This window comes from Linepithema humile, chromosome 1 (assembly GCF_040581485.1).
Source record: "Linepithema humile isolate Giens D197 chromosome 1, Lhum_UNIL_v1.0, whole genome shotgun sequence".
NCBI classification, from domain to species: domain Eukaryota; kingdom Metazoa; phylum Arthropoda; class Insecta; order Hymenoptera; family Formicidae; genus Linepithema; species Linepithema humile.
In genome coordinates this window covers 37,309,549-37,329,599 of record NC_090128.1, presented here as the reverse complement: position 1 = coordinate 37,329,599, position 20,051 = coordinate 37,309,549, and the positions used below count along the sequence as shown (strand labels likewise).

The following is a 20,051-nucleotide window of genomic DNA, read 5'->3' as shown; positions in this document are numbered from 1 at the left end:
TTATACCATGCATCAGAATCTTTTAGGTTAGTGTGCGTGTATAGTTATGTGTGTGTATTATGTACTAAGAAACCTGACTGAAGATAGGTTGAAGGCACTCCAAAGAATAAAAAAAGTGTATGTATTATATATTAATTTTGCAACATTTTTGCAACATTTCCATTATTTAATTACATACACTTATATTCTAATTTCTGTAAAATACTTTAATGCATGTGCTTTATGTGTATATATTATGTATATTATGTGCTCCATATATGTATATTTACATCAAAATATCTATGTAAAAAGTTAATATCATTTTGTATATTGTATATATTTTTATAATAAATGAATACGTCTTATAACTTATATTATGTATAAATAAGTTATATGACGTATGACATATGTCATATAACTTATTTATAAAACATGAAATATAAAGGTATTTTTAGTTTTTTGTATGTATCATTTGTAAAAAAATTTTGATAAAAGAGACAACATTAATTTTGTGATTTGTAATAATCTGTTTCAATATATACTTCTTTTAAATACTTACAATTAGCCTTATTTTGTGCGTTTACTTTGGTATCAAAAATACACATCAAAATATAAAATTTATTTCTATTACAGTAGAAAAAAAATATGTTATTATATATGTTATTATATATAATGTTCAATTTTAACAGTTTTTATTGGACTGTACTTTAGGCAATATTATATTTTGCCATTTCTGTTATAAGACAATGTTTCTTTTCTACTGTAATAGAAATACATTTTCAATTTTGATATGTATTTTAAATACCAAGTTAAGCACATAAAATAAGGCTAATTTTAAGTATTATTTAAAAGAAGCATATATTGAAACAGATTATTGCAAATCGCAAAATTAATGTTGTTTTTTTTATCAAGATTTTTTTACAAATGATAGACACAAGAAATTAAGAATATCATTATATTCCATGCTTTAGAAATAAAAAATATGGCATATATCATATACGTTTTTTATAAAAACAGTATACAAAATGGTGTTAATTTTTTACATAGATATTTTGATATAAATATAGATAATATGGAGCACAATATACATAATATATACTTATACAGGGTGTCCCGCGTAAGGTGTACCACCGGGAACTGGGAGGTAGATGGGATTGAAATAAATATAAAAGTCCTTTACCGTTTTACGATATTCGCAATAATAAACGAGATATTAATTTTTACAATTGGACTAATGAGAGCGCGTCGAGAGAAGCGCTCGAGCCGCTCGAGGTCTAGCCCGGCCTAGTCTATCATACATTGGCTGCGGGCGGCGCGTTGGAAAGGCAAGAGGGGAAACGCGCCGTGGCTCGGCGCTCAGCTCACGTCTCGCCGCACCGCGCCTAACGTCACGCGTCTATGCCGCTACGCACAATCGCGATTACAATATGTATGTTGTATAATAATGACAAATAACTTATTTAGGAAAGAAAATAATAAAAGATCGCGAATTTGCGATAAAGTACGATACGATAAAGAAAAAAATTACAATTGTGGATACTGTAATTAAGTTATTTTGTATTTATGCGTTAATTTTTTACATTAACACGATTCTGTTACTTTTACTTTATTATGATATTTATTTGTTGTGTACATTTGGTATGAATTTTTTCACAGTGCAAGGAAACGCTATCGTTTCCACACCACCTTGAGGTAGATAGCTTGGCGCGTTTTTTTTTAAAGTGGTTTCCCCAGTAGGCCTAATCCACTCTTCTCACACTTCTAATTAAGTGTATGTTCAAAGTGCCTTCCTTGCATTTGCAAACATACTTCTACTCTCCGAGAAATTTGCCGTGTTGCACGGTGCGCCATATCTGGAGTGATGGTTTGAAAGGCCGCTATGATTTCATCACGTACCTCATTTTCAGTACCATCACGTTTATGCTCGACTAAAGCTTTGATATAGCCCCAAACGAAATAATCGAGCACGTTTAAATCTGGCGATCGTGCCGGCCAAACGATCGGACCACCCCGACCGATCCATCTATCCGAAAAACGATCATTTAAAATTTCTCGTACTCTACGAGAATAATGTGCGGGAGCTCCATCGTGCTGAAAAATCAGCGTTTCCCGCTCTCGAAGAGGAATGTCCTCCAAAAGAATGGGCAATTCATTTTCCAGAAATTCTGCATATCTTTGTCCATTGAGATGTGCCGGTAAAAAATACGGCCCGATCTGAAAATTTGCCACAGAAACGTTATGGAAACAATGCAATAGAAAAAAATGTCTTTATTTGCAAGAATATTTACCACTCTGTTTGCAAATATTCCTGCCCACACATTTATGGACCACCGATATTGGAAGGTGCACTGACGAACAGCTTGCGGATTCTCCTCTTCCCAAAACAAGAAATTGTGAGAATTCCCAAAAATACCCAAAATACTATACGCCGTGTAAGTCGCGCACTTGGTATACCACGAACCACAGTGCATCGTGTTTTGCAAGAAAATGGATTGCATCCTTTCCATTTTCAACGTGTGCAGCAACTATAATATTTCCACGAGATGAAATACAGCGCATCTATTTCTGTGAAGGTATTTTTATGATTTTATTCTAATTTTTATTTGATATTTATAGCGCTTTTAACTGTATAATAATCATGAATAAAACTTGCGCAGGATTCCTTGCACAATGTCGGCGAAATGTTTCATTTCCCGATCACATTTTATGGACGGACGAAGCAACTTTTTCGCCGAATGGTGTATTCAATTCTCACAATTTCTTGTTTTGGGAAGAGGAGAATCCGCAAGCTGTTCGTCAGTGCACCTTCCAATATCGGTGGTCCATAAATGTGTGGGCAGGAATATTTGCAAACAGAGTGGTAAATATTCTTGCAAATAAAGACATTTTTTTCTATTGCATTGTTTCCATAACGTTTCTGTGGCAAATTTTCAGATCGGGCCGTATTTTTTACCGGCACATCTCAATGGACAAAGATATGCAGAATTTCTGGAAAATGAATTGCCCATTCTTTTGGAGGACATTCCTCTTCGAGAGCGGGAAACGCTGATTTTTCAGCACGATGGAGCTCCCGCACATTATTCTCGTAGAGTACGAGAAATTTTAAATGATCGTTTTTCGGATAGATGGATCGGTCGGGGTGGTCCGATCGTTTGGCCGGCACGATCGCCAGATTTAAACGTGCTCGATTATTTCGTTTGGGGCTATATCAAAGCTTTAGTCACAGTATATGTATAACCAGTAGCGGCACTCCGTGTCGGTTCTTTTGATGTTAGCGTCCTAGGTCACATGTCACGTCGCCATGTTCTTGGTAGTAGTAGCGCGCTAATATTAAAATTGTGAGAAAGGAAGACAACTATAGAAAATTATTTTCATATTATACAAGTATTCGCAATTAATATTTTTTTAAATAAATATTGCAAATTTGCAAATATAATATTAAAGTAACGCAAGTAATCATATAAAAATATGAAAAATAAAATTAATAAATAAGAATATAAAATATATATATATTGTATTATATAATAAATTATTTTTGTATTTATAATAAACAGGTAAAATTTATAATTTTTATTTTATTTATAAGCAAATTGATGTACATTTTGATTATTTACAATTGAAGTGTGTATAAAATTTAAATTACAATATAAATTCTTGATCAATGATTCAAATTTTTTTGTTATCCTTTTCGAAAACAAACAAAACTTTTCAAATGTTACAATACATCTATATAAAAATTGATAATAAAGAAATATATAATATTTTTAACATTTGCAAGTTACAATTAGCAATTTATTACGGAAAGACAATAATTTATTTTATTTTGCCATGCGTATTGTTAATTTATTTAGTGTACTTAATTAGCACGGAAAGTATTAATTTATTTCTGTCTTGTTATTATAATAACTTATTTTCTTAATAAGCATGTGTTGAATATTTTAACAGGAATTCAGTCACCTAAAAATAATATTAATTAAAAGATAAAACACTTTATTAATATTTTCAACACTATTATAATGTTTACAAAATAACAAAAATTATACATTTTTAAACTATTTTCATTTATCTTTAACATATAATAATATTATATTAAATAACAAAAATAATTTGATATTTAGATTTAATAATTGATAATTAAAAATTATATTAGCATTGTATTAATAAAGTTATAATAAACTGAAAATAAATAACTTAAACTAAAAATAAATTCTTAGAGAAACAAACATTAACCATAGTAAGTTATTTATGAGTCAAAATTATAATTTTTTTGTTTCTTTCTTGAGTTTTAAAACGTCTGTTAGCGAATTTTAATGTAAAATAAAGACGAACTCTGGCATACAATGCGAGAAAATATTTTTTTGGAAAATTAGCACATGGATGAGGACAGAAAACTTTTTCTAAAAAAGTAATCATTGTTTGAAGAACGGATTTATTTAAAATAAGTGCACGTAAATGGTTAAAAAAATGTTATCTAAATTTTCTATATAGGTCACAAATATTTGGTTTGGAACGCATAATCCGCCGTATATATTTTCTTCAGTAGGTTTAAATGCTCTAAATAATGTATAATATCTATTATTATTAAAATTGTCAATGTCTTTGGCAAAAGTCTCGCATGTATCACAGGAATGTTTTTTCAAACTCTTTGACATAAGATAACCACAAATATAATAAAATGCATTATCTTCTACAACGTCTTTTTGTCGATAATCATGGTCATCAATTTGAATAGATGTATTCTTTTGCAGTGATGTATTTTGTACAAAAGATTCGTGTTCAAATTGTGCTATTCTAGTCATCATGTCTGTTTGCAATTCCTCAATATCTAAGGTACAATTTCCTGTCTGAACTGAACAATGATTGGTAGCAAATGATTTTCTAAAAGAGTAATAAAATTGCACTGGAGTTGGGTTGAATGCATTGCCCGATAAATTCCTAATATCTCCAAATGTATGTTCGAGTATATCTTGGTTGATACGCCTCATTAATAAAAATTTAAATTCTGAACGAATTTCCTGTAAGTATTCCCACATTTTATTTAAGCTATTTATGTTTTGATTCCAGTATCTAAATACATTAACTTTTTTTGTAATATCTTTGCCATCTTTTGTAAAAACTTTGAGGCTGCTGAAGTATGTTTGTAATGATTTTAACAATTCTACTTGTTCTTCTGAAGCTACAAACGCGTTTCTGCTTGGTTTCTTTCCATTAATACATGATGAATTAAAAATATCAAAAGCAGCATCTAATTTTTCAACATATTCTGATGTATCTTTAGCAGATGCCGGTAAATGTCCAAGTGAAATCATTGAATTAATAGCAGAAGCTACAGAAAAACTTAAGGTTTGAGCAGCATATTTTACTTTCATCCGCTGAAAATTATTGGGATAAATGTGTGTGTCCTGAGCCAGTTTAGGTACTAACCTGTTTATGTTTTCTTTATCTATTTCAAATAATTTTTCTATGTATTGCCATGACATAATTTTATCTCCTGATTTAATAACGTTAGTTAATAAATTATTTCTAGCTGCTTTAATAAGATGTGGTGGATCAAAGAAGTAAAATATTTGTTGCTCATTAACGATATAGTAAGGACTTTCTTCAGTTACACCCAATTTTTTAGCTGCCTTTTGATAATCTGTTCCCATATCTGTGACTTCCGCAATAACTCTTAAATTTATGTTTTGAAGCTTTGTAACACATTCTATAATAATAATTCGTAATTCATCAGCATTCATAGCTGAATGAAGAAAAAAATAACCAAGTGGTTGCTTAAATTTATTTGTCAAACCTCTAACCATGATTATCGCTGCATTGCATGCTGTTAAGAAACTTTTAGTACAACCTGTATCATGAAATCCAATTACCATATCTCTATTAATCATATAAAATAAACTTGCTTTTAATGACATCGTATCAATGCTTATGCAACAATACTTATCTAATGAATGTAAATTTTCAGTTTTAATCCTAAGTCTTTCAAATATAACATCTTGTAATCCTGGGGAAATTATAAGTCCTTCTATTGTGCGTTCAAGTGTTCTTTTTGACGGTAAAATAAAAGTTTTGCTTAATAATCTATACGCTTTGGGTCCTTTAAAATATAAATTTAAACAGAACATTTTAAAATCTTTTGTATATCTATTACCATTTTTCTTTTTATGTAGAATATCTGCTTGAGTTTTCATGAAATCAGCTATCGATTCTGGATAAAATTTGTAAAGAAGTTTTTGGAAATCGTTGAAAGTAATGTCTTCTATATTCTTTTCTTTCTTATTATATTTCAGTTTTGCACGTTTTGCTCTTTTTTCTGCAGCATCACATTTTCTTCTAAGAGCTACCTTCCTTGGGCTAGAGTTCGATAATTTTAATTCCGTCTGAGTAGTTTTATCATTTTTAGATGTTCGATGATCATTATTTGACATATTAACATTTTCAGTTGAATTTGTGCTCACAACAACATCTAAAATTACAAATAAAAATAAAACATCTTCGAAATAAATCTAATAAAATTTAGATTAATCAAATTTTTTTAAATTGTTTTTTTGATTGTAATATTCTACCTGTCAAATTGGTTGTTGAACACATGGCCACAGCACTAAACATATCTGTTTCTATATCTCCTGTAGAATTTTTAGTTGAAGTTTCTATTAAAATATTTTCTAAAATTTAGTAATAATAATACATTAAATAAACAACAAACAAATGTAAATGTAATAATATACTTAATAATAGAAAATATATTTACTATTGGTTTCACTCTGTATAGTAGTATCTTTTTTATTAGTAATAATAACTGCACTCGGAATTGCATGTGGCTGAAGTCGATTTTTTAAATCATTTAAAAACATATGAGAAGCAAAATGTTTTGAGCAAACTCTATAATTATTGTATAGTTTTTTTGGTGAGATATTCTTCTTTATACCACATGCTTCTAACCACAATTTGGCTCTGAAATATAGTATATTACTGTAATTTTAGAAATAATTAAATATTTATACGTACGTATGAAAAATTGTCGTGAATAATTTACTTTTCTGGATGAGATGGAAAACGAAAAAAGCTTAAATGACGATTTGCACCCGAGTTTTCATTGCAATCATTCATTGCACACATAAAACCACCAACAATTACGCGTTTCATTTTACATAAAATTTTTATAAATCTTTTTAAAACTGAAAATTATCAGTCTTTTATTAATAGAATTGAAATTAATACTTATGTCTATGTTTGATAAACATAACCACATTACTGTGTTGCTCAACTTACGCCATGTTGTCAGTAGTAATGCAACGCATGCGCTGTGATATTTCTTCGACACTATTTCTATCAAGTGACGCTACTGGTTATACATATACTGTGCTTTAGTCGAGCATAAACGTGATGGTACTGAAAATGAGGTACGTGATGAAATCATAGCGGCCTTTCAAACCATCACTCCAGATATGGCGCACCGTGCAACACGGCAAATTTCTCGGAGAGTAGAAGTATGTTTGCAAATGCAAGGAAGGCACTTTGAACATACACTTAATTAGAAGTGTGAGAAGAGTGGATTAGGCCTACTGGGGAAACCACTTAAAAAAAAAAACGCGCCAAGCTATCTACCTCAAGGTGGTGTGGAAACGATAGCGTTTCCTTGCACTGTGAAAAAATTCATACCAAATGTACACAACAAATAAATATCATAATAAAGTAAAAGTAACAGAATCGTGTTAATGTAAAAAATTAACGCATAAATACAAAATAACTTAATTACAGTATCCACAATTGTAATTTTTTTCTTTATCGTATCGTACTTTATCGCAAATTCGCGATCTTTTATTATTTTCTTTCCTAAATAAGTTATTTGTCATTATTATACAACATACATATTGTAATCGCGATTGTGCGTAGCGGCATAGACGCGTGACGTTAGGCGCGGTGCGGCGAGACGTGAGCTGAGCGCCGAGCCACGGCGCGTTTCCCCTCTTGCCTTTCCAACGCGCCGCCCGCAGCCAATGTATGATAGACTAGGCCGGGCTAGACCTCGAGCGGCTCGAGCGCTTCTCTCGACGCGCTCTCATTAGTCCAATTGTAAAAATTAATATCTCGTTTATTATTGCGAATATCGTAAAACGGTAAAGGACTTTTATATTTATTTCAATCCCATCTACCTCCCAGTTCCCGGTGGTACACCTTACGCGGGACACCCTGTATATGCATATATCGCAGCGCGACGCATATAGTGCGACATTGACAGCTCATTTCTGAAAGATGCGATTTTGAAACATAATAAAATCATATATGGTTGTATTCAGCGTAAAAAATGCTACAACTTTTGTCATAACAAAAATTTTGAAATTCGTAAAAATAATAAGAAGGGGTAAGGGTAAATTAAAAAATATAAAATTTTTTAAAAATCGAGCTACGCGGTTATAAAGCTCATAAAAGACCATGCAACTTTTATTCGAAACATTTTTTGATATCTCTTACAGTTTTGACGATATTCAGTCAAAACCAAAAAAACCGTTTTAGCTTGTAGGGGTTGTTTCAACCCTAAACGTGTGAGAAAGCACATAAAAAAAAATACGTGTCTCTTATTTTGAGCTACTTTACAACATATTTAAAGCTCGTCAAAATCGGAGAGGGACACTTGGGTCCCTTTCCTTGTAAGATCTAAAGTATTCTAGGTATTCTTTAAAACTATATAAATACTAAATCAAGTAGCATAAAATAATTTCACAAAAAAAAAAAACAATGTTGAAAAAAATGTGCACATTCATAGTTTTGGCATGAGAGGGACGATATTTTGGTTTTTTTAATTTACTATGGTACAAAAATAGACCCATCAAAGATTAGATCTAATTATAATTGTAAAAATATATAACTGTATCTAATCATAGATATATATGAAGTATACATAATACGATCTAATTATATATAATTAAAAACAATTTTATCTGTTTATATGTAATTAGATCAGGTCAAAATCCATACATAATTATATCTACAAAATTATATATAATTATATATAACTGGATATAAACTTTTTTTCCCGAGTATTTAATTTTTTTATCTTTTTTAATTGAATTTTTTTTAATGTACTAATGCGACATGTAATATGATAATGTAGTAGTTCTCTATACATATTATTATTACATTGATAGCAATAACAAGCGAAAAGTCAATAAGCTATTTTACAACTTGACATTTAGCCTTATAAATATACATTTTCAATGAATAGTAAAATTTTGAAACTTGTTACTGATATCCCAGAACAATGACTTGTTATTTAACAACTAATGCTATTTAAAATTATTTTAATTACACAAGTTTGTATAAATCAATACTTGTGTTTATTTAATAATAAAATTCATGTCAGCAACAGTCATGTTTAACATAATGATAGAATCGAATACTTTTAGAAATTTAATTTTGTAGTATTGGTAATAGTACGGCTAGTAAATAAAGCAGCATGCATTCCAAATTTCTAAATACATATGCGCATGCAAGTATTATATTTACATTTGTTAACTTATCGCTCACTACTTACCATGTAACAGTTTTAAAATACGTATTTACAAAATTTAGAAGAAAAACAATTGCAAGAAATAAAAGTAAAAAAAAACTGCTGCGTAACAGAATACATATTGTAACATTTCAGACACATATTTATAAACGCTTCTTCGTCCAAGTCATTACATAGAATTGTTTTTTCTCAAATACGTGAGGTAGTCAAAAGTGCACGTAAAATTTGTATCATAGCGTGGTACACATTCTTGATATTTCACTTTTCTCTGAATTTTTATTGTGTAAGTAATATCTGCTAAATCATATTATTCAATCAATATATCTGTAAAAAATAATAGTGAACTATCAATGATGTAATTTAAAATCTTTGATTATGACGAATTGTTTCCAACAGACATCAAAGATGTTAGGACTTCTTGAACTATTATACGGATTCATCGCCTTCTTCCTTGCGCTTTATTATTATTACAAGATAAAATTTAATTTCTGGAAGAAGCGTGGTGTACCCGGGCCCGAACCCATACTATTCTTCGGCACTATGAAGGATGTCATATTACAGAGAATGAGTAGAAAAGATTATCACAAAAAGATATACAATACGTATAAAAGTGAGCCGTTGATAGGATTTTTCGACCAAACGGTGCCGATTTTAATGGTCAACAATCCTGAATTGATCAAGGATGTCTTAATTACAGACAGTGCAATATTTTCAAGGCGAGGCTTTAATTATTCTAAAAAGGTACGTAAAGTGTTTACAATTATAATTTTTATTTACTAGCTATTACTTGTTTATTTTTTTATTAAATCTCTTAAATATTAAATTGGAAATGTAATATTAAAAAATAGTTTTCATCGCTAAAAAATTTCTTAAAAAATTTAAAAAATTTAATTTGAACCATATAGAGCCATATAATCCTAGTAAGTCAAATGTTCAAATGCAATCAAATTTACTGTCAATTAATATTCTAATACGGCAGATTAAGAACATATTGGACAAAAATAATTCTACATATTCTCTTAGATATTATAAAAACTACAAGATTCTTAACTATAATATTGTTATCATTTAAAATCTAAACATATTTATTATAGGCGGAACCGTTAGACCATCAAATTTTCTACATGAATACAGACGAAGTGCAACCCATAAGAGCAAAAGTGTCGCCCATATTTACACCAAGCAAACTTAAGAGTATGGTTCCTTTGTTACTGCAACGCTCGGAGATTTTTAAGGATTGGTTGGACACACTGTTATTGCAAAATGAGCAAATAAATTATAGCCAAGTGACGGCAAAATATACCGCTGACTTGAGTGCTACCTGCCTGTTTGGTTATGATATGCAGACTTTAAGAAATGGCGAAAGTAAAGTTTTACAATATATTAAAAAGAGGATGAACGCTAATAAATTGAAAACAATGTTGACAGATTTGCTACCAAATATAGTAATATACAACAAATTATACGATTTATTCGGTTATTATATGTTTAACAATGCGGAAGATTTGCAATTTTTTACCGAATTAGTCAAAGATATTGACGGTTACAGAAAAAAATATGGTATTGTTAGGCACGATATTACCGATGCCGTTATGGGACTCCAAGAAAACGGAAAGTTGATTAAACCAGGTATAAAAGCTTCTTACAATTCTTAAAATTTTCAGAGAAATAATGAAAGGTTGACAAAAATACTCTTATTTATTAAACATTGATGCTGTAAGTATAAATATTTAACATACATTTTTTCGCACTTTTTTCTATAGAAAGTACAAATAACTTTATTGCTGCAAATATGTTCACATTTTTCTTTGGCGCATATGAAACATCTTCCGTAACGATGACTCACACAATGTATGAATTGGCTGTAAATCAGTCGATCCAGGACAGACTCCGCAAAGAAATCAAACGTGTACGCGCAGCCAATAACAGAAATAAAGCAGAAGAAATAACATATGATGATATAAACACAATGTCTTACTTGGACGCAGTATTTAAAGGTAAATTCGATTATTATCTGAGAATTATTCGGTAAAAAAAAACAAATATGGCAAACTTAAAAACTGTCTAATAAATAATAAATATCTTAAATAATGAAAATGGCGATAAGAGCCGTTGCAGGATGTTCGTGCTAAATTTTTAATTTTTCTTAAAGAAATTAGTAAATTAGTCTACAAGAGACAGTTAAATTGTACACCGATCTCAATTCGAGATACTTAAAGTGTACGAAAATTTTAAAGTACATTGTTCTCATATATCGAGAAACTTTAATGTACGTATAGGAATTATTGTAAAGAAAGGAAGAGAGAAAAAATATCAGGGCGCGAGTGGCTAAGCCGGGAATTGAACCCGGGTCTTTCGCTTGCCGGGCGAATGTTCTGACCATTAAACTACTCAGACCCCACGCTTCTAACATTTATCTCTCCTAGATTAGGAAATCAACAATGCTGTAGGACATAAACGCGTCATAATGCCCGCGTGATTTAAAACTTTAAACCACATATAATGGAAGGCTCCATATGTTTAACAAACGATAAATAATGAAAATGGCGATAAGAGCCGTTGCAGGATGTTCGTGCTAAATTTTTAATTTTTCTTAAAGAAATTAGTAAATTAGTCTACAAGAGACAGTTAAATTGTACACCGATCTCAATTCGAGATACTTAAGGTGTACGAAAATTTTAAAGTACATTGTTCTCATATATCGAAAAACTTTAATGTATACATTAAAGTTTTAATGTATACATAAGTTTAATGTATACATTAAAGTTTTTCGATATATGAGAACAATGTACTTTAAAATTTTCGTACACTTTAAGTATCTCGAATTGAGATCGGTGTACAATTTAACTGTCTCTTGTAGACTAATTTACTAATTTCTTTAAGAAAAATTAAAAATTTAGCACGAACATCCTGCAACGGCTCTTATCGCCATTTTCATTATTTATCGTTTGTTAAACATATGGAGCCTTCCATTATATGTGGTTTAAAGTTAATAAATATCTTATTTTACAAATATTTACTTATTAAATCATAATCTTGTTTATTTTTAGCTGTTTGATCTTAATAATAACTAACATAACTTCTATTTTGTTTTTAACAATAAGAAATCTACTTAAAATTTTATTATCATTATCTTCAGACATTCTTTTCTATAAAAAAAGTGTCAACATTATTTACTAACAGTTAACTTTTTCCAAATTACTTAACATTGGTCAATTATTTAATAAATTGGTAGCTACATTTACTAAACAAAAAAGAACCAACACACAAAATAGACACTTAACATATGCAAAAAAATTTACAGTTAAGAGATAAGGAAAAAAGAAGTTGGACTTCGGTTATAATTATGAATGATTTCCAGAAACGTTGCGAAAGTATCCGCTAATAGAACTATTAAAGAGACAGGCTTCATCGGCCTACACTTTTAGAAATTCTGAAGTCACTATTCCGAAAAATCAATTAATTGGTATACCTGTCCATGGCATTCATCATAACCCAGAAATATATCCAAATCCAGAAGTTTACGATCCTGAAAGATTCATGGATGAAGCGGCCAAATCAAGACCTTTAATGTATTTTCTACCCTTCGGACATGGTCCAAGAAATTGTATTGGTATGTAAAAGCAATATTTAGTTATTTCAAGAAACAGAATATTGTTGATTATTGTAATAATTGAATAATCAGCAGAGAATAATATAAAAATTATTTTCTTTTCTCTTATTAATGATATTCCGCAGGTGAACGGTTTGGCATACTGCAAACAAAAATATCGCTCATTACTATTGTGGAAAATTACAAAATTGATACTTGTGAGAACACACGAATAGTACACAGCAAAGACATAATAGTTCAACAAACAGCATGCATGTATCTTAAATTGACCAAGATCAATTGATGCTTATGCGTAATCTTTATATCTTGCACTAATGTGTCAACTATTATATTTTCAAAAAGTAATGTACTTTAAACAGATATGACAAATATAATGAGAAATTAAATATTAAAAATTTCTTATTATATATTTTTTTAATACTTTTTAAAGTACATTATTTTTAAAAATATATTATATATATTTATTCCTGAATTCTCACGTCGACAAGTTATGCTTTTAATACATTATATTTATTAATAATGGTTATTATGCAATGTCTCGTCCGGATGGATAATCGTAGTAGCGTTCCGCTGCGCTATCTTCAACAGGTTTTTAACTAAATTTAAGGCTCCTGGTCCCGCAGCCGTGAACTCCGCGTTGACAGTAGCGACATAATTGTGGTAGGAATAAAAACCTAGTCGAATTTACCCAGTCGATTTATCGTATAAATAAATAGTGTAACAGTTTGACCTAATCAATTGATTCGATAAAAGTAAATTACTGAATAACATACAAAATGTTAATTTATAATTTAAAAATTTGTTTACAAAAAAATAAACGCGATAAATACAGAATATATATAGCTTAGTACCGTTACCGACATGTCCATATGACAGAAATTTTTATGCAACGTCTTAGGTGGAGAATCGATGAACTATTAGGCGTGAAAAAAATGACATGTTGACTACCCAATTTATTCTTGCGTGCCATTTCATTAATATTCGTTAAATGTTAGTACTGTGATATGTGACGTGTTCATGAAACCTGTAAAATTATCCGAAAACTAAGATTAGCAGGGAAAGCCCAACGTAGAAGGAGAATTTTCTACTCATACAGACAGCTGTCAACCGTGTGTTTTCTCGCATAATTAGGCTTCGTTTTACTGTTGATTTAACGATTGTTTATAACCTGTCAAGGAAAAAGCATAGTTTTCGGACAATTTTACAGGTGTCTTAAAGCGATCCAGAGTGTTACTTTGTTAAATTATCATTTTATTTAGAAATGGCACGCAAGAATTCTCGGCGTGTCATTTCTCGCTTCTGACGTCACGAATCTAATATGGCTGCGGTGACTACCCAGGAGCCTTAAAAAAGGCGCCGCTCTTTTACACTCAAGCGCGCCTAACTGCACTCACGAGCCTTTATTGTTTTCCTGTTGTGCGATTCCTCAACACGTTAGGCGTAGTTTCCTTTTGGTTTTTTGTTTCCTTTTTAGTTTTCAGCTTTTCAGGTATGGAAAAATCGGTTTATAAGTCAAAGAAGAGGAAGAGGTCACCATCGGCAGACCGTTTGGCGGGCTTGGAGAAGAAAATGTCCCACTTACTTGATATTTTGACGCAAAGAGAGGCTAGAGCGCCCCGTCACCCCTCCCCGTCTGCGTCCGCGTCCTTTTCCCTTGTACAACAGGAGAACCAGGGGTCACGTATGGAGTCAGAATCTATCGCTCAGAGATCTGACTTGAATGATAATATTTTGGTATCCTTTGCGAGACAAGTGGGACCAACGGACCCCCAAAATTCAGATGTGTACGATATTGCTGGATCTGTATTTGCGAAATACAGGCGGCATGACAACACAACCTTTTTTGCCCAATTATTCGGACTACCCAAATTTTTTTTTGCTATGGCAGGTAAGATCTTAGGCAAGGACGACTCGCCCCCTAGGCCATCTAAACGTGTTACGCTAGAAGACGCCTTGCCCATAATCTCCGCCTCGGAAGAAGATAATACAGATTCGCTTACCAAACAATTGTTTGGTTCCGAGCTGGAGGGAGAGGAAATCTTACCCTAGAACGAGCTAATAACCCAGAGGTGGCGTGATCTGACCCGTAACGGGCTTCCCGCAGATCAACGAGAGCTCTTGTTAAAAAAATACTCCCCCCCCCTCCCCCCGAGACAGTAGCTTTTCTTAAGGCCCCCACCTTGAATCAAGAGTGTAAAATAGCACTCAAAAACAACTCCATGGTCAAGAGGGATGAATATGGAGGTAAGAACCAAGATCAGGTGGGCATAGCACTGTGCGCCTTAGGCAAAGCCATAACAGATTTCCTTAGGCCAGTTACGCAAAATTCTCTCGGCCCTGAAGCTCGCATAGCGGTCACAAAGGTCAATGAGGGAGCGAAAATTCTGGCGGACCTCTTTTATCGGCTTTCTCTGACTAGAAGGGCGCAGGTCACACCCGCCCTTAATTTGATCGCTAAAAATACAGCGGATGCTATTCCAGCTGACGATCTCCTTTTTGGTTCTTCTTTCGGAGAACAGATAAAGAAAGCGGCCTCTATAGAAAAATCATCCAAGGATATCATTAAAACGCCGCTAGCAATATCTCGGAGGGTTCAGCAGCCGATCAAACAACCGACGGAGGTAGCCCCCGTTAAATTGGGAAATGCCCGCGCCTCTGTGAGATACCCGAGATCGGCGACGAGGAGAACAGGGGCGGCGAACAACAATCACCGGTCATCATATCGCTCCAGGTCCCAGTCGAGGAGACACTAGGCCAGGAGGAGGTAAATATTGCCGGCAGGTATTTTTTTTCCCGGTGGAAGGAAATTACATCAGACCAGAAAATCCTACAGACCATTGCTGGCTATAGGCTACCGTTCACACAACACCCGCCTTCTCAGGTTAATGATCCTCCTATCCACCTATCTAAGTTTGAGGAGTAAATTTGCTCCCAGGAAATTTCTCGACTTCTCGTTAGAGGAGCAATCGAGATTGTGACGGAATGCAAGGACCAATTCTTTTCTCCATATTTTGTTATTAAGAAATTATCGGGAGGTTGGAGATTTATTCTCAATTTAAAACGTCTCAATTAATTTATTTTAGCTCCGCATTTTAAACTAGAGGACTGGAAAATGGTAATTCGCCTCCTCTCCGCAGATGATTTTTTGGCCTTAATTGATTTGGAGGATGCATACCTCCTTTTATCTATTCACCAGGATGATAGAAAATTTCTGCGATTTCGTTTCCAGAATCAATTCTTCCAGTTTAGAGCCCTACTTTTTGGACTAGCTTCAGCCCCATATATCTTCACGAAGATCTTAAAACCAGTCTTATATTCTTTTAGGAAAGAGGGTTTTTTTCGGTGGTTTACTTGGACGACTTTCTTCTCATCGCACCCACATATGATCAATGTGCAGAAAATGTCACTACAACGATGAACCTGTTATCCTCTCTAGGCTTTATTATTAACAGACGTAAGAGTGTACTCACGCCGACGAACTCTTGCCGATTTTTGGGTTTTATTTTTGATACCCAATATTTTGCGGTCTCGATTCCGCCCGACAAAAGAGATAATCTTCTACAGATGACTCTTACCATGTTAAGTAAAAGCAGCTGTAAGATTCGTTTTTTGGCAAGTTATATTGGTTCTCTGATATCTGCTTGCCCGGCTGTACAGTATGGTATGCTGCATACCAAAATCCTAGAGAGAGAAAAGTTTCTAGCTCTTGAAGCAACAAACGATAATTTTGAAGCCCAGATGCCTCTCCCAGCTTCGCTCAGAGAGGATCTTTTATGGTGGAAGGCTGTTTTAAAAAACAAGTCACAACGCAATTATATTCGATCAGGTCGTTTCGATATTGAGATTTTCTCTGATGCTTCCTTAACAGGATGGGGAGCCGCGTCTGGTGGAGCTCGGACTCATGGATTTTGGTCACCAGAGGACAAACAACATCATATTAATTATTTGGAACTTTTAGCTACATTTCACGCACTGAGATGCTTTGCCTCTCACTTACAAGGATCTAACATTCTTTTAAGGGTAGATAATTCCACGGCTCTTTCGTATATTAATCGTATGGGTTCGGTCAAATTCCCCATTTTATCCGAACTTGCCCGTAAAATCTGGTATTGGTGCGCAAAGCGAGATATATTTATATATGCCTTATATATCTCTTCGGTTCAGAATATTGAGGCAGACACTGAATCACGAGTTGTGTCGGAAGAAACAGAGTGGGCTCTTGGACAGGAGTATTTTGACAGAATTAACTGTTATTTTGGTCGTTTCGATATTGACTTGTTCGCTACATCGATTAACAGTAAGTGCCAACGTTTTGTCTCTTGGCATCCGGATCCTTTAGCACAAGCAGTTGATGCGTTTTCATTAAATTGGAGCACATTTTATTTTTATGCATTCTCCCCTTTTATTTTGATTTTCAAGGTCTTACGGAAGATCATTACTGATAAGGCTGAAGGGGTTGTCGTTGTTCCTTGGTGGCCAGCCCAGCCATGGTTTCCTTTATTCAATCAACTTATAGTCAACCAACCAATCCAATTTGAACCGGACATTAACATGTTATCATCTCCTTTCAGAGACGTTCACCCAGCTTGGAACAGGATTTCCCTGGTAGCCGCGAAATTATCCGGCAAGTCTTTTTGCTCAAGGGGACACCGTTCTCAGCACTGACTGCAACGCTTGCATCAGTTTTGGACGCTATAATAGCGCAATATTCAAAACCCCTTAGATTATGGTGGTTTTTCTGTAAACAGAAGGGGATCAGCTGCTTTGCCCCGTCGGTTTTTGTTTTTCTAGATTTCTTATCCGCTTTCTTTTCGGAGGTAGGCTCTTATGCTACCTTAAATACATATCGTTCAGCCATATCTCTTATTTCTTCGGAAGAGATAGGGTCTCACCCTTTAATAACGAAATTTTTCAAGGGTGTCGCAACTTTAAAACCACAACGCCCTCGTTATGATTTCATCTGGGATCCATCTCCAGTGATTGATCATTTGGCCACTTTATATCCACATGGAAATCTTTCGCTGGAACAGATATCGAGGAAGTTGGTTGTTAACCAACACTCCTTGCTCTCACAACGGCTCAAAGAATGCAAACGCTTGCAGCTATTCAATTATCGAACGTTATCATATCAGATTCCATAATCATAAAAATCCCGGCGAAGCTTAAAACTTCCGGCGTTGGGAAAGTTCAGCCTTTACTCGCATTCAAACCCTTCCTGGACAAACCAGAACTCTGTATTGTTTCCTTAATAAAACTTTATTTTCAAGTTACTTGCGATCTCCGTCAGAGGGGCTGCGACTCTTTTTTTTTATCTTTTTTCGTGTGCCACACAATTCAGTCTCTTCCCAGACACTAGGTCGTTGGGTCAAGACAGAACTAGACGCAGCGGGAGTGGACATAAGTATTTTTTCAGCACATTCTACTCGCCATGCTTCAACATCTCTCGCGGCAAGTAGGGGCATTAGCTTAGATGAAATCAGACGGACTAGTTGGAGCAGGTCCTCGGATGTTTTTTCTCGATTTTATAATCGACCAATAATTACGGACTCATCTTTTCAGGCTAAGATCCTGAATATTTCATAAGGCTATATACTAGTTCTCGTAAAAAAAAAAAAAAGAAATATAGTTTGTGTTTCGGACTTACACATGTATGTTGGGTCATATGTTCATTTATAATAAAATAGACAAGAAGTTCAAAAGGCAAATAAAGTTGTACTTTATTTACTTTTAACTCCATTACAAATCTGAGCTTTAAACATCTACGATTATCCATCCAGACGAGACATTGCATAATTGATTAATTAAACGAACTTACGTGAAGTTCGATTACAATTATGCTGTTTCGTCCGGATGGAGAGTCCCTCCCACCCACACCATATATTTCAGATTTGTTTGCTTTGAACTAATGAAGGCTCGTGAGTGCAGTTAGGCGCGCCTAAGTGTAAGTGAGCGGCGCCTTTTTTAAATTTAATTAAAAACCTGTTGAGGTAGCGCAGCGGAACGCTACTACGATTATCCATCCGGACGAGACAGCATAATTGTAATCGAACTTCACGTAAGTTCGTTTAATTAATCAATTATATGCTATTATTAATAAATATAATGTATTAAAAGCGTAACTTGTCGACGTGAGAATTCAGGAATAAATCATGTCTAATTGGCTGCGTAAAAAGCAGCGTTACTATGTCAATTAATACAAATTTTATGTAGTATTTTATAAGCTATTATATCATGATAACATAATTATATAATATTATTATTAATATCACTAAAATAATAATAAAGTATTAAAATTTCTGCCGTACACTTAATTAATTATTAATTCCGCTACATGCCAAAAATAATGTTTGCAATCAATGAGATAAACCTCTATTGTTTAAAATCTAAGCGATAAGAAATATATATTTGATAAGTACATTCGGTAAGATACATTCAAAAAATTTAATATAAGAATGAAGGATCAATATTCCAAATTTGAGTTTTGAGGGATTTTTTAATCTACGTTCTAAATTTTTTAAGCTAATCATTTCAATAATTTTAGCTCCACAAATATAACATTGCGCACTGGATGTTTCAGTCAAAGCGTTATTATTATTATTATATCGTAACGGGGGGGCGTTCCTCTTTCGAAGCGCCGCCCGCGGCACCCAGACATTGTCCATTGTGCCTCCCCTTATAAACTTACTCATGAGAGACTTGTTTTTCTCCAAAAGAGAATCAAATCCCTCACTGACAGCTCCCTGATCTGCTCGGGCCCAAGTAGTGCTGAGCCCAGCATCCTGTGTCTCAACCCTGCATGTGCAGGACAGTCGCTGAGTACGTGAAGGCTTGTTTCCTCGTCGTCTCCACATGCCCTGCACCTGGATGTATCGCTACGTCTAAGCTTGTACATGTGGTAGTTTAAGGTGCCATGACCCGTCAGTATGTGTACCGCTGTCCTGGCATCTCTTC

General features: G+C 33.4%; 4 protein-coding genes and 1 non-coding gene across 6 annotated transcripts; 3 read left to right on the top strand and 2 right to left on the bottom strand.

The window, feature by feature from the left end:
* Positions 1-1,205: 1,205 nt before the first annotated feature.
* Positions 1,206-7,810, bottom strand: LOC136997399 (uncharacterized). 2 transcript variants are annotated; one of them, XM_067348115.1, is made up of 5 exons: positions 7,013-7,810; positions 6,728-6,930; positions 6,543-6,641; positions 6,128-6,442; positions 1,206-3,936 (listed from the first exon to the last, which is right to left on the bottom strand). In XM_067348115.1, exons 1-5 carry the CDS (start codon positions 7,120-7,122, stop codon positions 3,929-3,931), a joined length of 735 nt encoding a protein of 244 aa, XP_067204216.1. In that variant the 5' UTR covers positions 7,123-7,810; the 3' UTR covers positions 1,206-3,928. The 2 variants fall into 2 exon arrangements, with proteins under 2 accessions (XP_067204216.1, XP_067204217.1); XM_067348116.1 differs by having other exon boundaries at positions 7,249-7,810.
* Positions 2,618-3,216, top strand: LOC136997449 (uncharacterized). The gene is made up of 2 exons (XM_067348230.1): positions 2,618-2,839; positions 2,914-3,216. The coding sequence occupies exons 1-2, from the start codon at positions 2,618-2,620 to the stop codon at positions 3,214-3,216; spliced, it is 525 nt and encodes a 174-aa protein (XP_067204331.1).
* Positions 7,811-9,635: 1,825 nt separating the features above from the next.
* Positions 9,636-11,546, top strand: LOC136997396 (cytochrome P450 6B1-like). Its single transcript, XM_067348107.1, has 5 exons — positions 9,636-9,770; positions 9,884-10,228; positions 10,582-10,852; positions 10,916-11,116; positions 11,251-11,546. Exons 2-5 carry the CDS (start codon positions 9,893-9,895, stop codon positions 11,517-11,519), a joined length of 1,077 nt encoding a protein of 358 aa, XP_067204208.1. The 5' UTR covers positions 9,636-9,770; positions 9,884-9,892; the 3' UTR covers positions 11,520-11,546.
* Positions 11,547-11,812: 266 nt separating this feature from the next.
* Positions 11,813-11,885, bottom strand: TRNAA-GGC (transfer RNA alanine (anticodon GGC)). Its single transcript has one exon. It is a non-coding gene; the product is annotated as a tRNA-Ala (tRNA).
* Positions 11,886-16,838: 4,953 nt separating this feature from the next.
* Positions 16,839-17,765, top strand: LOC136997448 (uncharacterized). Its single transcript, XM_067348221.1, has one exon. It carries the CDS (start codon positions 16,839-16,841, stop codon positions 17,763-17,765), a length of 927 nt encoding a protein of 308 aa, XP_067204322.1.
* The last annotated feature ends 2,286 nt before the right edge of the window (positions 17,766-20,051 follow it).